Source organism: Orycteropus afer, unplaced genomic scaffold, assembly GCF_000298275.1.
Source record: "Orycteropus afer afer isolate SDZICR_OR568_19922 unplaced genomic scaffold, OryAfe1.0 scaffold00396, whole genome shotgun sequence".
Classification (NCBI taxonomy): domain Eukaryota; kingdom Metazoa; phylum Chordata; class Mammalia; order Tubulidentata; family Orycteropodidae; genus Orycteropus; species Orycteropus afer.
Window position 1 is genome coordinate 500,789 of NW_006921983.1, and position 16,633 is coordinate 517,421.

A 16,633-nucleotide genomic window follows, 5' to 3' on the forward strand; every position below is an offset into this window, starting at 1 on the left:
TGATTCTGAGGGGAGTACATGAGTTCAAGGTCAAAGAGATTGACTTGTGCTGTTCATTATAACCAATTATTCTGTGACAAATGAGTTTGAGATCAGGCTGAAAATTCTGTAAGAAAAATCAATAGTTCTAATCAGGGCCTTTCAGGTCATTTACCCACCCTGTCTTTTGTTAGTTTGTCAGAAAAGAGCAAGATAAAACCTGTGTGACAGCGGGTACCTCAGTATTGTTGCCATTTCCATTTGAAATATATTTTGATATCTTAAATGAATAGTTTAATTGGTTTCAAACTTGTAAATGAGTAGAAATTTACATTATTTCATTTTTTAATATTCTGATAAGATTTTCCAAATTAGCTTTAGCTGTGTAATTTTTTTCTCCCTCCCTAGAGGAAAGAGTTCTACTTAGTCTTTAAGCAGATTTTGAATGACTTCTTTCAAATACTGAGTTAAAGGGTCTTTGAGAAATGCACTTACTTAGTTTGTTAAAATAGATCAGAGTGGTCACCTTGCCTTGTACCCCAAAATAAGCCATGTGTGCTTTGTTTTCTTTTTTAGTTTCCTGATGAAGATGAAGAAACAAGATTATATCGTTTAAAAATAGAAGAACAGAAACGCCTAAGAGAAGAAATCCTGAAACAAAAGGAGTTACGACGGCAACAGCAGGCTGGTGCTCGAAAGAAGGAATTACTTGAAAGACTTGCACAGCAGCAGCAACAGCAACAGCAGCAGCAGCTTTATGTCCCCCAACTCCCAGTAGAACAAGAAGAACGGACGTCTTCACCTTTACCCACCAATGGTAACCCGTTGTTACCCTTTCCAGGTGCACAGGTCAGACAAAATGTGAAAACCAGACTTCTTGTTAAAAACCAAGATGTTGCTATTTCAAGTGTTCAGCCCAAAGCAACAAGTTTTGTACCATCTGGTGCTAATATACAGTTTCAAGGACAACAACTGAAACCACTGAAACATTTGAGACAGGCCAGAACAGTACCTCAAACTCAAACTCAGCCGTCTCTCAAGGTATTACACGTAAAACCTGCTGACATGGAGGAATTGCCACCTTCACCACAAACTGCCAGAGTGGCCTCTGTCCAAGGCCGGCCCCAGGAAGTAAAACCTGGAGTGAAAAGGACGGTCATGCAGCGGGCAAACAGTGGTAGTGGAGACGGGCCGCACATCAGCTCCAAAGTCAGGGTGATTAAGTTGTCAGGCGGGGTAAGTTTGCGTACTTTATGAGTGCCTCTTCCTGTTTGTGTTTTACTTAGAATAACTTAATTCCCAGAGAAAGTTATGAAAGAAAGAGAAATAAAACTTAGTCTGTTACAATCATGTAACAATCATGTACCTCCTTGAAGCTGGTAGAAGAATTGTTATTTAAACACTGCTTCCAACTGGGACCCCTATTTTTTCAGTGGAGGCTTTTGAGCCTTAATGAAAGACCAGTATGATAAGCTCTTAAATTAGCTGTTCCTCAGTTTTAGCTTTATTTTGTAGCTATTTTGTGATAGAATTATCAAGTTTATTTTTAAAATAAAATTTCCTTTATCACAAAACAAGTAATTTGTTGTGTGTAGCTTTAGACTCAGTGAGCACCTATGTGCATAGTGTGTGTGTGTGTGTGTGTGTGTGTGTACCTACTTTTAAGCAGCATTGTTCCAGAGACTGTTACTTGTTTTCTGGTTTCCCAGGTAATTTCCTCCCTCAGGGAGGAAACAGATTAGCAGATTTTACGCATGCTCTCAGAAATTGAAACATGTCTCTCATTTCTTTTTTCACATGTAAATATGGTACCCATTTCAGATCATTTTCGATAAGGCACAGGAATTCAAGTCTTCCACCGTGGTTCACTACTCCAAAATATCTGTTGCTGCAGATAGATTACTGTTATGGAAGATTCTCTGGTAGAGAAGTGATCTGTAAAATGCTTACTTCTTATCCTGCCATTTACTCTTATTTAGTTATGGTAAATAACTCGTTTTAACATTAAATTACAGTGAATTCTACAACAAATGCTGTGGTCTATGTTGTTACTGTATTCTGTAACAATGCTACCTACCAGTTCTGTGCAGTTTGTATAGTGGAAGAGAGGAGAATAGCAGTAAGACACAGACTTTTACAGTAAACCATCCGAAATGATGACTTTAGAAAAATACACACACCAGATTTACCCCTTCCTTCCCCTGAAAGAAAAAACTTAGTTAATCCAACAAAATCAGTACCTCTTAAAAAACATCCAGAACTAAAGGTGCTTGTATATGGCTCCACATCCTTTGCTAGACTGGATTAAGAACAGCTAACTTCATTAGTAGGTTAATTCATTGAGTGTTTATGCTTTTCTTTCTATGTTTATGAACTAAAAATGTAATTCTTTTTTTCATGTTTCATAAAAATTTTGATAGAATAATATAAATGGCCAGTCTCATATATAGAATATTCAACAGGACCCATGATTTTGTTTCTCCAAATCTGTTTTATTTTCTCTCATCTATTTGTTGTGATTCACAATGTCAGTAGGTAAATGAACTGTGCTACATCAGATTATTTTAATATGATGTGAATTTGTTACGTTTAGGTGAGAACTCAAACTTTTAGTTTCTACAGTGTATATGGCCTTTTGGCTTTTAACTTTGCTTTTAAACACATCTTATTAATCAGTGCCTCACTTTTTAAATTTGAGTTATAAATATAAGAGGAGACATGTGGCCACTGTTGGGAATAGATATTTCACTATACCATCTATCACCCAGTGCTTTTTATTATTGAGATTGGTGAATTAGGAAGTGGAAGACAGGATTTTTACCACCAAAAGAGTAGCTTTTAACTAATAAATGCCATTTTTTTAAACATAATTTATCTACCTGAATTTTTGCTCCCTTTTTTTCCACTGGAAAAATACATATTTCGTATATCAAAATCATGTTATATATAATTTTATAACAGAGGAGAAGAATGAATTTTGCATGAAAATAGGTATCTGCCCAGCCAGAACTCTGTAATGGCTTTTGAGCTCACTTTTTAATTCTTAATTATTAAATGAACTAATGAGTATGTTGTGTCTTAGGATTCAGTCCAGCAGTTCTACCAGTAGTATAATGGAGGCTTTTGATTTATCAAATGATAAGTATCTCTCTGAATTAAAACAAATATTATTTGCCTGTGGCCTTGATTTTTCTTGTGGGTTGCAGTTATCAACGCACAGTGTACAGAACACATTTATTATAATTGTGATTGGTTACAAAACTGGTTATTTCAGTGCAAAAAGAAAGCAGTTATATTTGAGTGCTAGGTGCTCTCATGTTTCTATTCACTTTTATTTCTGCCCCTGGCTGTTGCTTTGGCATCTCATCTGCATCTGGGTTATTCTTTACCTCGTTGACTGTGGTATTAATGCTCAGGGATATGTTATGCCTGGAAACTCTTAAATTTGTGATCCTAGAGCTAAACCAGGCACCCCAGTAAGGGTCTGACAGGGGCTTAGCATTTTGGGAGAATTAGCTCATATGTAGTACCTATATGAAATATTATTTATACATGGCACTTTCATAATTATTTAATAAAAATATTTCATTGTTGGATCATGTTCCCCTTGTGTTTTGGTATGAGCCCTCGGTTTCGTTACATTCTGTTAGTACAAAAAGTTTTTATGTTATATTTGTGAGGTTTCCTAGAGATTTCTCTAGAGGGAGAGTCAGTTTTATTTTTCTTGGCTTTCTCTTCTAAGCTTGGATCTAATATATTTAAATAAATTATTCTTTGCATTCAGTAGTCTCCTCATTCTATTATTCAGTCTTTAGGCAGGATGTGGGGCTATTTCAGGATGTAGTACCATTCAATAAAGTATGCTCTGGTGGATGACCACAGATAAAAACTGTATTGATGAGATTTTTCAGTTATATTTCTGGAAGTAGAATTTTCTTGACATTCTTACTGCTAACATCAAAATTGGAAATATAACTAAATTAGATTTCCTTAGGTGTACTTAAACCTCTGAGGGTGTCCTTGGGTAGTGCAAGTGGTTAACATGCTCACTTACTAAACAAAAGGCACCTCAGAAGAAAGGCCTGGTGATCTACTTCTGAAAAATCAGCCATTGGAAACCCTGAAGCCATTGAACATGGATGTATATGGGGTTACCATTAGTCAGAGTCTTAGATACTTGTGAACAGATTATAAATCAAAATAGAGCTCTCACTCTTTCTCTCTCTGGTCTACATTTTGTTAATTACAATAAAACAACTTATGTTTGGATTTTATTGAATGGATTTTTTGGGGGAAGGAGAGAGATCTTAAGTCTTAAGACAGTAAGTTTTTCTGTCTTCCCTTTCATTGATTATTTTATCTTTAAGGTGATTTTAGTTCACCTTACTGATTGTAAGAGGATTTCTAGTTCTTTCATATTGTTCTCCTTTGTTATAGCTAATATATTATGGCCATAGTAAGCAATTTCAAAAAGTTTATAACAATGATTTCTTGGTATTGTTTCTTATAAGGTCATATGATTAGAGTCATTATCTTTGTTTAAGACTTGGAAAGTGATTCTTCACTTTTTTCAAGTGCTTATTGTCGGTACATTTTTTTCTTGGCCATTCTAAAATTTCTTTCAGGGACTATGGAAAATTTATCTCTCCCTCTCTAGGATAGAGAGATTACATTTGTACATAATACAGTGACACAATAAAAATAACATGGCTTTGGATTCAGAAAGAAAGACCCATGTTTGAATGATATTCTGTTACTTTTCATCTTTGGGGCCCTGAACAAATTATTTCTTTGAACCTCAATTTCCAGTCTATAAATGGGGTTAGTAAGACCACTGTGAGGAGCTCTGGTGGTTAAAGCATTCAGCTGCTAACCGGGATGTTGGTGGTTTGAACCCACCAGCCACTCCATGGAAAGAAGATGAGGCAGTTGGCTTCCGTAAAGATCTACAGCATTGGAAAGCCTATGGGGCAGTTTTGCTTTGCCCTAAAAGGGTCACTATGAGTCAGAGTCAACTTGATAGCATGGGTTTGTTTTTTTGGATTTAAGGCTGTCAGGACTAAATAAATGAAAGGTGCTAGGACCTAGAAGGCACTTTGTAAATGTCCATTTTCTTTTTAAGGATGTTCCTAAAGCCCTTTCTAGAAATTCTATGATTTTATGATGAATTACCATTGATCAAGTATTACATGCTTTCTCATATTAATCCTCACAACATCCTTAAAAGGCTTGGGAGCTTTGGTGGTATAGTGCCTAAGGCACTTGACTGCTAACCAGAAGGCTGGTGGTTCAGATCCACCAGCCACTCCTTGGAAAGAAGGCTGGGCAATCTACTTCTATAGTGATACTGCCTCGGAAACCCAAGGAGGGGTCACTGAGTCAGGTCCAACTCCACAGCACATAACAACACAACAACAATTAGGGTATAAGGAGCTCTGGTAGCATAGTACCTAAGACATGTGACTGCTAACCAGAAGGCTGGCGGTTCAAACCCACCAGCCACTCCTTGGAAGGAAGGTTGGTCAATCTATTTCCATAGTGATACTTCTTCGGAAACCCAAGGAGTGGTCGCTGTGAGTCAGATCCATCTTCAGGGCACTGAGTTTGGGGTTTTTTGTTTTTTTTTTAAGGTTATTCTTATTATTCCTGTTTTACATGCAAGGATACTTAGTCTCAGAGAAGTTACATTAGTAACCCAAGGTCACACAGCTAGTAAGTGTCAGAGCTGGGTTCCTAATCCAGGTTTAATTCTGAATCCTATGTTCTTTACTGTTGTTTATCTGGGCAGTTACTTTTGCTGTTTTTTGTGGGGTTTTTTTTGTATAGTGTTACTTATGTTATAATTAGGGATTATATTCTACTGTTTCCAATAAATGTACAGTACTCAGTGTTGATTGAGAAATTTCTTAGTGCTTCTAGAATAAGGATGACTTGCCAACTCCAATTGATCAGTAATAACTGACTGGAGTAGTATGTTGAGAAGTAAGAAAAAGCTCCATGATTGGTTAGGAGTATCAGCTCTGGAACCTGTGTGGAGTGACAGGTAACATCAGAATAACCAGGTGGCCACTAATGAGTAAAATGAATAATTATTTAAACTTGTACTGTGTTGCTATAATTTTCTATATGCTGTAAATATATCCTTGGAATATTTCTATGAAAATCAATCTAAGTCAAGTTTTAAATTTAAAACACTGGGGAGGTACTCTAGGGGAGATAGAAAATTTAAAGAGACCTTTTGGTGACATAGTGCCTAAGGCATGTGACTGCTAACCAGAAGGCTGAAGGTTCAAACCCACCAGCCACTCCTTGGAAGGAAGGTTGGGCAATCTACTTCCGTAGTGATGTTATTGTTGTTGCTATGTGCCATCGAGTCAAATCCGACTCATAGCGACCCCTCCTTGGGTTTCCGAGGCAGTATCACTACGGAAGTAGGATTGCCCAACCTTCCTTCTGAGGAGTGGCTGGTGGGTTTGAACCGCCAGCCGTCTGGTTAGCAGGCAAGTGTCTTAGCCACTATGCTACCAGAGCTCCGTAGTGATAGCGCCTGGGAAACCCAAGGAAGGGTCAATATGAGTCAGATCTAACTTGATGGTAGTGCGTTTGGTTTTTTGTTACAAAATCAATCTCTATATGTGAGTTTTAGTTTTTTCCTATCATTTTATCTAAATTTGTTAGGTGAGCTTACAAAAGGAATGAATTAATGGTGCTTATAATGTGGTGTTAAATATTAGCAAGTATTGCCTTTACAATTTCATTAGTCTCCTTTGATATTATTTATGCAAGTATTCCATTTTTAAAGAATTATATTTGATGGAATGCTTCTCTTTTTATTAGTTAAAATATAGAAATATTGCCCATTTGGTCATTTTTCAGAAATCTGATTTAAGTATTTAATTTTAAGAAACCAAAAAAGCAGATTTAACATGTTTTTCCTACATAACCAGTAAATAATCCAGAAACCTTTCACATAATAACAGAACAAATATAAACATATAAAAAGTTTATTTAGTGTAAACTTACTATACTTTCCTCTAGCCATTCTTTGTGATTAAACCCAAGGAAAAGAAATTAGAATAAGCATGTACCATGGAAATTCCTTAATAGCTTGTGTCTTCCAGTTTTGGAGAACCAGCATAAACGTTGGAGCATTTACATCTTGGTTTTCCATTTTGTATCTTTATAGCCTTTGGTACTTGGCGTGAGTGAACTTCCATTTTCTCATTAGTAAAATGAGGATGAGATCTCTTCATGGGATTGTTGTAGGGATTAAATGTTAAAACCTCTGTAAAGTGTTTTAACGCAGCTCCTGAGCACATTGTAGTTGCTCAAGAAATAGTATTACTCTTCCCTGTTAGTTTAAAGAAGAAAAAAATTACTTAGAGTGACTTATGGGCTTCTTTAAGAAATGAAAACAAGTACTGAATTCAGGTATTCTATTCTAATCAAGAATAAAATTGAGAATTTGGCAGCAAAATAAGTAACAAGTGCATTGTTCTCTTTGCCATGCAGAGAAATGAGAGGAGTACAGAATGCCCCAGCAGGAAAGCCAGCTGTCCAATTGTGATACTCTCATTTTCTTTTTAAAAGGCTGTCAAAAAGCTGCATGCATAGGGTCCCGATTTATTTGTGCAATCTTGCTTTTTGAAGTTAGACAGCATTTGCTACACATCTGTGGATAATTCCTCTCTTCCTACCCGCTCAACAGTTACTCCCAGATTTTTTTTAGGATAAGGTAGTAGAAGAGGTAACATGTACATACCTGATCCTTTTGCCTTTTGTTGTAAGAGTGGATGGGGAGGTGGGAAAATGGGAGGGAAATGGGAAGTGTTTTATTTTGATATAACTTCAATTTAAGAAAAGTTGCAAGGATAGTGGATAGTCAAAGGAACTCTCGCCTACATTTACCAGATAGACCAGTTTCCATTTTGCCATATTGGCTTTATAATTCTCTCTCCTTTTTGTCCTTTTACATACACAACACTTTCCCCCCAAACCATTTGAGAGTAGATTGGAGATACTATGTGTATTACCTCAGGAAAAAGATACTCTTACAAAACCACAGTAAAATTGCCAAATAACAAGAAATTTAACATTGCTACAATACTATTAGGAGCTCTGGTAGCATAGTGCCTAAGACATTTGACTGCTAACCAAAAGGTTGGTGGTGGTTCAAACCCACCAGCCCCTCCTTGGAAGGAAGGTTGAGCGATCTACTTCTGTAGTGATACCGCCTTGGAAACCCAAGGAGGGGTCGCTATGAATTGGGTCCAACTCAACAAGCACATAACAACAACAATACTATTATCATAGTACATACTCAAATTTTATCAGTTGTCTCAATTATGTCCTTTATAGCCCTTCTTTCCTCAATATAAGATCCAATCCAGAATCATGTATTATATTTAGTTGTCATCTCTCTTTAGTCTCCTTTAATCTGAAACAATTGCCCTTTGTGTTTCTTGCTCTTGACATTTTTAAAAAGTAGAGATGACTTATTTTATAGAATATCTTTTAATTTGGGTTTGTTTCATGCTTTCTCATGATTAGCTTCAGATTCTACATTTTTAACAGGACTACTGCAGAAGGGATATTGTGCCTTTCTTCTTACAGTTATGTCATCACAAAGCATATGACATCAGTTTGTCCCGATATTTTTGAGGTTAATTTTGATTACTTGAGTGAGATGTTGTGTGCCAAGTCTCTCCAAGGTAAAGTTACAATTATACCCTTGGTAATTAATAAGTGATTTATAGGAAGATAGTTTAAGACAAGGCTAACATCTTATTTCTCATGAAATTTTAACTATTTTTAGCAAACACTGATGTTTTCATAATGTTAACATTTCTTCTATCTTTATTAATAGGCATGCTACCACTGTATTGGCTTTCTCTTTTCCCTCACTTATTTTTTTAAATATAAATAAGTGCTTGTGAATTCTTACTTTAGTTAATGAACTATTACTGTCATTATCTATTTTGCCTCTAATACAGATTGGCCAGTGAGAGCCCCTTCAGCCAGTCTTCTCTGTCCTTTCAATTTGTCTTCGTCACTCTTTCAACACTTTCTTACTTTGGGACACAAGAAAATATGCAGACTCATCTTGTAATTTCCCTGCCTTAGTCTGGAATTAGTTTTGTCTCTAGGATGCTCCAGTTCCATTTAGTAGTGATCAGGTCCCAGGTCTGCTTATTGCTAATTGGGTGTCATTTTTAGGTCCCCTTAGCACATGTCCAATCCTTTTACTGTGAATTTCACGGAAAGAAAAATGACTTATAAAGAGACTGAGTTGGTTGAATTTTGCATATTTCTTCACATAGGTAATTGGCAGGAATCAAAAATACTTTTTGCTATATTGATTTCATAATTTGAATTATTGTAGGTACATAATAGTTTCAGGGAGCTCTGGTAGCATAGTGGCTAAGACATTTGCCTGCTAACCAAGACGGCTGGCGGTTCAAACCCACCAGCCACTCCTTGAAAGGAAGGTTGGGCAATCCTACTTCCGTAGTGAACTGCCTCGGAAACCCAAGGAGGGGTCGCTATGAGTCGGGTTTGACTCGACAGCACGTAACGACAACAATAGTTTCAAGAGAATTAAAATCAATATGTAAATATAAAAAATAGTCTTTCATTCTCTTCAGAGCAGTGGACCAGCCAAGACATGTTCTTTTGGCAGTAGCTGAGGTAGAAAACTGCTAACAGGGAAGGGGTGTGTGGCATGGGAAATCTTCTCAAAAGGTATATTGGCATATTCAGGAAACTTGTTTGTTGTACATTTAAACAAGGCTTATTAACAATTATAACCAGCAAATACTCTTAACTTCCTCATTTATTCAAGAGGTAGGGGTCATACCATTGATACTAGCATTTATGATACACACCCATGCAGAGTTGGCACTCAGTATCTGCAGATTCCACATTCAGGTCAACCATAGATCAGGAATATTCGAGAGAAAACAAAATCCAGAAAGTAAAATTTTAATTAGCTCTGTCTTGAACCCTAGGCTGAATCCATGCTAATCAAGTAATGTGTAGGCATATTGTGCTGTAGCCTCCCACCATTTCCCAGATCTTCAATCTCTCTCCAGCATTTGTTGTCTGAACATGTTGGCCTTGCATCTACTTAGTTGACTACTTGTGTTGTGTCCTTTTGTTTCTGTGAAAAAATAGCTCCTAAAAAACAATTAAGTAGTCAAAGCAATCCCTCCAAGGCTAAGAGTGAGCATGAGTGCTTTTTACATAGCATTTATGTTGTCAGGTATTATAATAACAACAAAGAGATGATTTAAAGTATTTGTGAGGGTATGCTTATATTGTATGCAAATACGACTCCATGTTCTATAAGGGACTTGAGCATCCATGGATTTTGGTATTTGCTGGGGTCATGGAACCACTACCCCATGAATACAGAGGGTCAACTATGGTGTATATCCTTCCGGATAACAACTCTAGAAAGTTTAATTTAGAGACATCTTTATTGCTTCTAAAGTGACCTGTCACCCTTTTGGAAATACTATTCTAAGAAATAGTCTAAATTCGTAAGCATGAAATGCAAGGTTGTACTTTGTGACCTTCATTCCTCCCTGCTTACCAGATGTTGGCATACTGCTTTATGCCGCTGTCCCACTTGTAAATTTTACTCAGTATTTAAAATCCACCTCAAGGGTGTCTTCTGGGATGTCTCCCCTGAGTAGTTCCATACACAAAATCCCTCACTCTTCCTTTGTGTCATACCAGCACCACGTGCCTTCTCTCCCACACTGTCTGTCCCATGATGTAACCACTTGCTTACAGAATTCTACACATGGGTTGCCATGAGTTGGAATTGACTGTATGGCAGCTAACAACAACAGCACCACCTGCTGGTTACTACCAGTTACTTGAGGGTAACCTTGGTCTTATATTTAATTTTTGACCCCAGGTTTTAGGATGGTTTCAAGTACATTATAAATATTTAAACATTTGTTGAGATAATAGAAAAAATAAATAACTCTTCTTTTTTAAAATATAGACATGGTTTATAGTTTGTTTTTTTAACTGAAATAGCAAGGGAGGGATTAACATAATAGACCAACATGTTTTTCCCCAAAAAATACTTCTCATTATAAAAGTAATGTTTGTTTATTATACATATTTAGATGACACCAGTAAGTAAAATTTGGAAATTTGGAAAAAAGCAAAAATAACAAACTATTATTGTTTTATATTTACTTAGAAGAAGATATATTTGTTTATATGATCATTAGGAAGGTTGGGCAATCTACTTTCATAGTGATACCACCTCGGAAACCCAAGGAGGGGTTGCTATGAGTCGGGTCTGACTCCACAGCACGTAACAAGAACAATAAAACAAAAATTATTACTGTTGATTCTTCTAGTCTTTTCATGCAAAAACTTACCCACCAAAAACTCATTTATCCACTTGGCAAATGTACTGTAATCTTGTTTTGCTGTTTTTTAAATTTTGTAAATGGAAATATTCACACTATAAATCTATGATGATAACTTGTTAATGTCAAAGACAGCCGTATGACTTAGGTGGATGTTAATTCATGTGAACCCAGGCTAAGTTTCCTAGTTCCTGGGCATGCAGATATAACTGATTTTTGGCAGAAGTATAACTTGTATCATGAGCTTTGACCTTGTAAGCAGATAGGTAGGAGAGGTGGAGTAGATCTTGGGCAGGTAGATCTTAAATGGAAATGATTAGAAAATAAGGTTTTTGAATCTGACTACAGATGAAAATAATGTAAAGGACAGCACTGCAGATGGAGTTCTAATAGAGAAACAGTGTCTATAAAGACTAGGTGGTAAGTGAAATTGAGTGTAAGAAAAATTGCTTCTGACATAGAAGTGGGTAGGAATTGAGAGATGCACACTGCTCAGGGTACATGGTTTAGGGAAAGGAAGAAAAGAAGAATGGAGAAAGGGGACAGTCTTATCCAGTGGTAGGTACCTAATGGAAAGGTAAGGAGCTCTGGTGGCACAATGCCTAAGGCATTACTCTGTAACTATTTGCCACCTCAGAAACCCGATGGGGGTCTCCATGAATCTGAATTGACTCCGTGGCAGTGGTTTTGGTGTTTTGGTTAATGCAAAGGTGAGAGCCAGTGGTTTCGCCTTGTTCTCTTACTGTCAGTCCCTTTCTAGTAGTTGAGAGTTGCAGAGTTGACTAATTGGGGTTTGACCTCATTTGTTTTCTGTTCCTTTCCTGTTAAAGGTGCTAATGAGCAGTGAAATAGCTAAAAGGCAAATACCAGAAGAAATAAAGAAAAACAGGGCATGGATAATCCTGATTAATCACTTATTAGATAAGATTTCTATTCTAGAATCTTCCTTCTAGAGGAGAAATTACTGTACATAATATGTTTTTTAAAGAGCTGTTGTGGTCAGAATTAGTAACTTGCAAAGAAATTACTTTTTGAGCAATCTTAAATGTGGCCTCTTAATTTGGGCAAGATAGATGATTGTTTCTTAGGAGGTAGAAATCAGTTTTAACGAATAAGAAGTGCTATGATCTCTTTAGGCATAGGATGTTGAAGAGTGAATAGGCAGTTAAGTCAGATATAATTCAGCTGTAATTAAGAATCAAGCTTTACTATCCCACCCTCCCTAGCAGAAAGGGGGTCTGCTTTCTCTAGTGTCTTAGGTGACTTCCCTCTCCTAGCTTTGAACAAACCGCCTACCACGAATAGGAGCCTTGCTGCCTTGCCTACAACAGTTGCCCCATACGGAGTTGGTGCTGCTGAGCTGCTTACACAGGGCTGGGTAGAAGCCGCTCCTTACCAGAGCTGGAGCTTCAGCCTTCTAGTGAGTGACTGTTGCTGGAATAATCAGACTGTTTTATAAACTGGAGCAGAGAGGGTCCTGTCAAGTCCAAAGGCCCTAGAGATCTTGCTTTTATTGATTGTTCCCTGTATAAACTGGCAGATTTGTATATAGAAATTGGAGAATCCTAGGATATCAGATCCCCAGGGCTTTGGTTTTTTCCTCCAAAGTCTGGTTAATTTTGGTTTTTAAAGATTTCCCCAAACCTAACTAATCTCAGAAAGGTAGATTGTTAAGAGAGAGATCAAATGAATAACTGTGCCATGTTATCACCACACTGTAAAATCAAAAGCATATGTGAAAAGAATCCTTTCACTTCATGTAGCCCAAGGAATGGGCAAGTTACAAGGTCTGTCTGCTCTGGTGTGTTTAACCTTATGGATTTTGTTTTAATCCTCTCTGTGTAGACCCATTACCAGAAGCATTTTAGATTTAAGTTGTTTACATGCTGTTCATGCTTGCCATTATTGAAGAAGAATATTTTTTGCAGAGAATAAATGAACACTGCAAATGTGTTATATACTTACCTCATATGATACTGCAGCAGTTTAATTAAAGAATTGGCCTACAACCTGGAAAAGAACATTAGCCTCATAATTTTATTTTACCTTTCCTCCATTAATATAGTAGTATCCAAAGGAAAAATAGAGAAATGTATTTATATTTAGAAACTTCATATAGCATGCATATCATTTATTGTGCAGGTTTTGAATTAGCTTTATAAAGATTACTGGGATAGACCCAGCATTGTTGTAGTCAATAGAAACCTGTTCAGTGAGGTCCGTGGGCTGTAAGATCAGTAACATTGCCAGTGACAGTGAAGTATGGCCTTATCGGAAGGAAAATTCATAAGAGGCTGCCCTGGGACACTACACCACTGTCCTTCTGTGTATCCTGACAATGTTATCTGTCTTCTCAGTAAGGAGTATCATATGTCTGTCATGAGTACAGAAATTAATTTAATGTCACCTGAAGACATGCAATTAATCTTTTAGAGGTTTTCATAATACCTTTACAGAAAGAGTTGCCAGTTTGGCGGATTTGGATTTTAGGGTTTAGAAGAAGATAAGGAAAATTAATTTTTCATCAGGGTTAATACAAGCTATCAGGGCCACAAAGGCTGAGAAAAATGGTTGGGGAATTTGTCAAGTGTTGTCACTCTAGAATAATGCTGCTTAACGTCTGATAGGTATAATCAAGAGTTGAGATTTCTATAGAAAGGGATTAATCAATTTGCTCACTAGTGAATGCAAGTCAGTGATATCTCTTCTTCTTGGGGTTTACGAATGGAAGTAAGATTTGATCTGTCAAATTGCAAGAAGCCCTGACAGTATCAATAGGCATTTTCATCTATATATTTAAACCATTTTGTTATAAATAAATTTGTCCTGCTAATGTTGGTGGCAACAAACCTCATTTTTTAAAAATGATTAAGCTTATAAAAAGTATTCCCTAAGTTTAAACCATAACCAAACCCATTGCTATCAAGTTGATTCTGAGTCATGATGACAACTGTATAGGACAGGGTGTAACTGTCCCACAGAGTTTCAAGGCTGTAATCTTCATGGATGCTGACTGCCATGTCTTTCTCCTGTGGAGCAGCTAGTAGGTTTGAACCACTGACCTTTCAGTTAGCCGCTGAACACTTAACTTCTGTGTCACCAGGCTCCTTGTTCCTTAAGGGAAAAATTACTCTAAAAAGATAATATATTTTTTATTATATTCATTAAAAGGTAATCATTTGTGGGAAGGAAAAAAAATCCAGTTTGATTTAAGATGCGCAAAACTTTCTCTGCATTTGTTTTGGAGGAAGTGGAAGATAATTAAAATTGTGTTTAAAGTACTCTGCCTTGTGAAGACTTAAAATGTGTACTGTAAGAACCCTTGAAAAATTCACTTTCAAAGTGAACTTGTTATGAATAGGACTTAACCTGCCGTTTACAGACCCACTAGAGATTTATTTACATTAAGATGACAGGTTGTTAAAATTCCTAATTTAGTTGAATTGACAATATTTTTAAATTTGAAGCTAAGTACTGATGATTTTAGGATCACTTTCAACATTGTAACTATGAACATAGGTAATAGAAGACATAAGTAAATGAAAGGATTCAATTTGGCTTTGTTTTCATTCAAATTTGTCTTTGTATGTGTGTGAGTTGAGGATGTATACAAATACATTTATGCATAGTCACAACCTAGTAATAGATAGGCTGGCCATTTCCTAATGTTAACAGGAATAACCCCAGCATTAAAAATTTCTCCTTAGAGTTAAATTTTCATCGTACTAAATTTGAAAGACAACAGTTTTCTTTCCGTTGAAAAAGAAATTTAGTAATTTTCACAAAATTAATGTTATGTAAACTTAAATCTTGTATGCTTAGCATTATTTTCAGAAAAATCCGAAAGCATAGTATTATAGTAACTCTGCATTTAATTAAAATGGATGGTCAATTTAATTGAATAATGGTTAATCTCTTGTTTCAGCTCTTTGTTGAAAATCATTTTGATGATTAAGGTCCTAAGAGTGCCTTAGAAATTTCAGTTTGTATGAAGTTTTATTATATAACTTGTAACTATAGAAGGTATAAAAAATTGTCTTGAATATAAGCAACTGCAGACCTTACCTAGAACTTTCTCCCCTACTTTTTAATAAGCAGATGACAGGAACCGTTTTTCCTAAACGTTGAGCAGTCATCATCATCATCTTTGAAGCATCCTGCTTTTTGTGTTCATTCATAGATTCAACAAATATTTATTGTGTCCCTATACATACCAGACTGTGTTCTCTTACTGCAAATACTGTGGTGAAGAGTGCCTATTATGGCACTTCCTTTCTAGTTAACATTGTAGTTGCAAGTAATGGTAAATGCTATGAAGAACAGTTACAGGGTCAGATGGGTAACCTCATGATTGGGAGTACTGTTTTAGGTAGGGGCCTTCCTTGAATGAACAAACCATGCATATACCTGTGGAAGAGTCTTAAGACCCTAATGCTGAATTGAGTTTTTGGTGTGTTAGAGAAGTAGTAAGAAGGCTAGTAACTGGAATGAAATAAATGAGGGAGAGCAGTAGGAGAGATGAGGTTCAAATCTATGGAAAATATTTAATAATCAACTTTCTTTTCTATTGTTTACAGGCACAATCTTAGAAAGTCCTAAATATGACATTAGAGACCCTTTCTTTATATAACAAGAGCTAAGGAAGGTTGGGCAATCCTACTTCCGTAGTGATACTGCCTCGGAAACCCAAGGAGGGGTCGCTATGAGTTGGGGCCGACTCTACGGCATATAACAACAACAACAACAATACCCTGTTACATAAGAAAATTTGCATTTCTTTTATCACAGATGAGGAAAAGAGAGGACTTTCTACAACTCTTTCATTAACAGCTCTAACATTAAATAGGGACCAAGGATACTTAAAGCTTATCTTGATGAAATGAAAGTTTAAAATATTCTCAGTGTTCTTCTCAGACATGAATATTGATCATTATCACCAGACTATGTTAACCGAAATCACAATGAGAATTTTTATTTGGGTTATTATTGATTAAGGAGCTCTGGTGGCACAGTGCCTAAGGCATTTGACTACTAACCAGAAAGTTGGTGATTGAAACCCACCAACCACTCTACAGAAGGAAGATGGGACAATCTACTTCCATAAAGATTTACCACCTTGGAAACCCGACAGGGGGTCTCTATGAGTTGGAATCAACTCAATGGCAGTAGATTTGGTTTTATTGAATAAATGTGCATTTCTCAATTCCTAGTTTAAAGATCATCATTTCGTTAGAGTGAAATGATCATTTCAATGCATATTT

The 16,633-nt window shown here is 36.4% G+C and overlaps 1 protein-coding gene across 1 annotated transcript in view; it reads left to right on the top strand.

Annotated features, from left to right (window-relative positions):
- The window catches only part of RBM33 (RNA binding motif protein 33), a 205,479-nt gene that overhangs the window by 156,955 nt on the left and 31,891 nt on the right, over positions 1-16,633 (top strand). Inside the window, exon 17 of the mRNA XM_042782629.1 lies at positions 556-1,215. Within this exon, the coding sequence (XP_042638563.1) occupies positions 556-1,215 (660 nt within the window). The remainder of the gene's footprint in view (positions 1-555; positions 1,216-16,633) is intronic.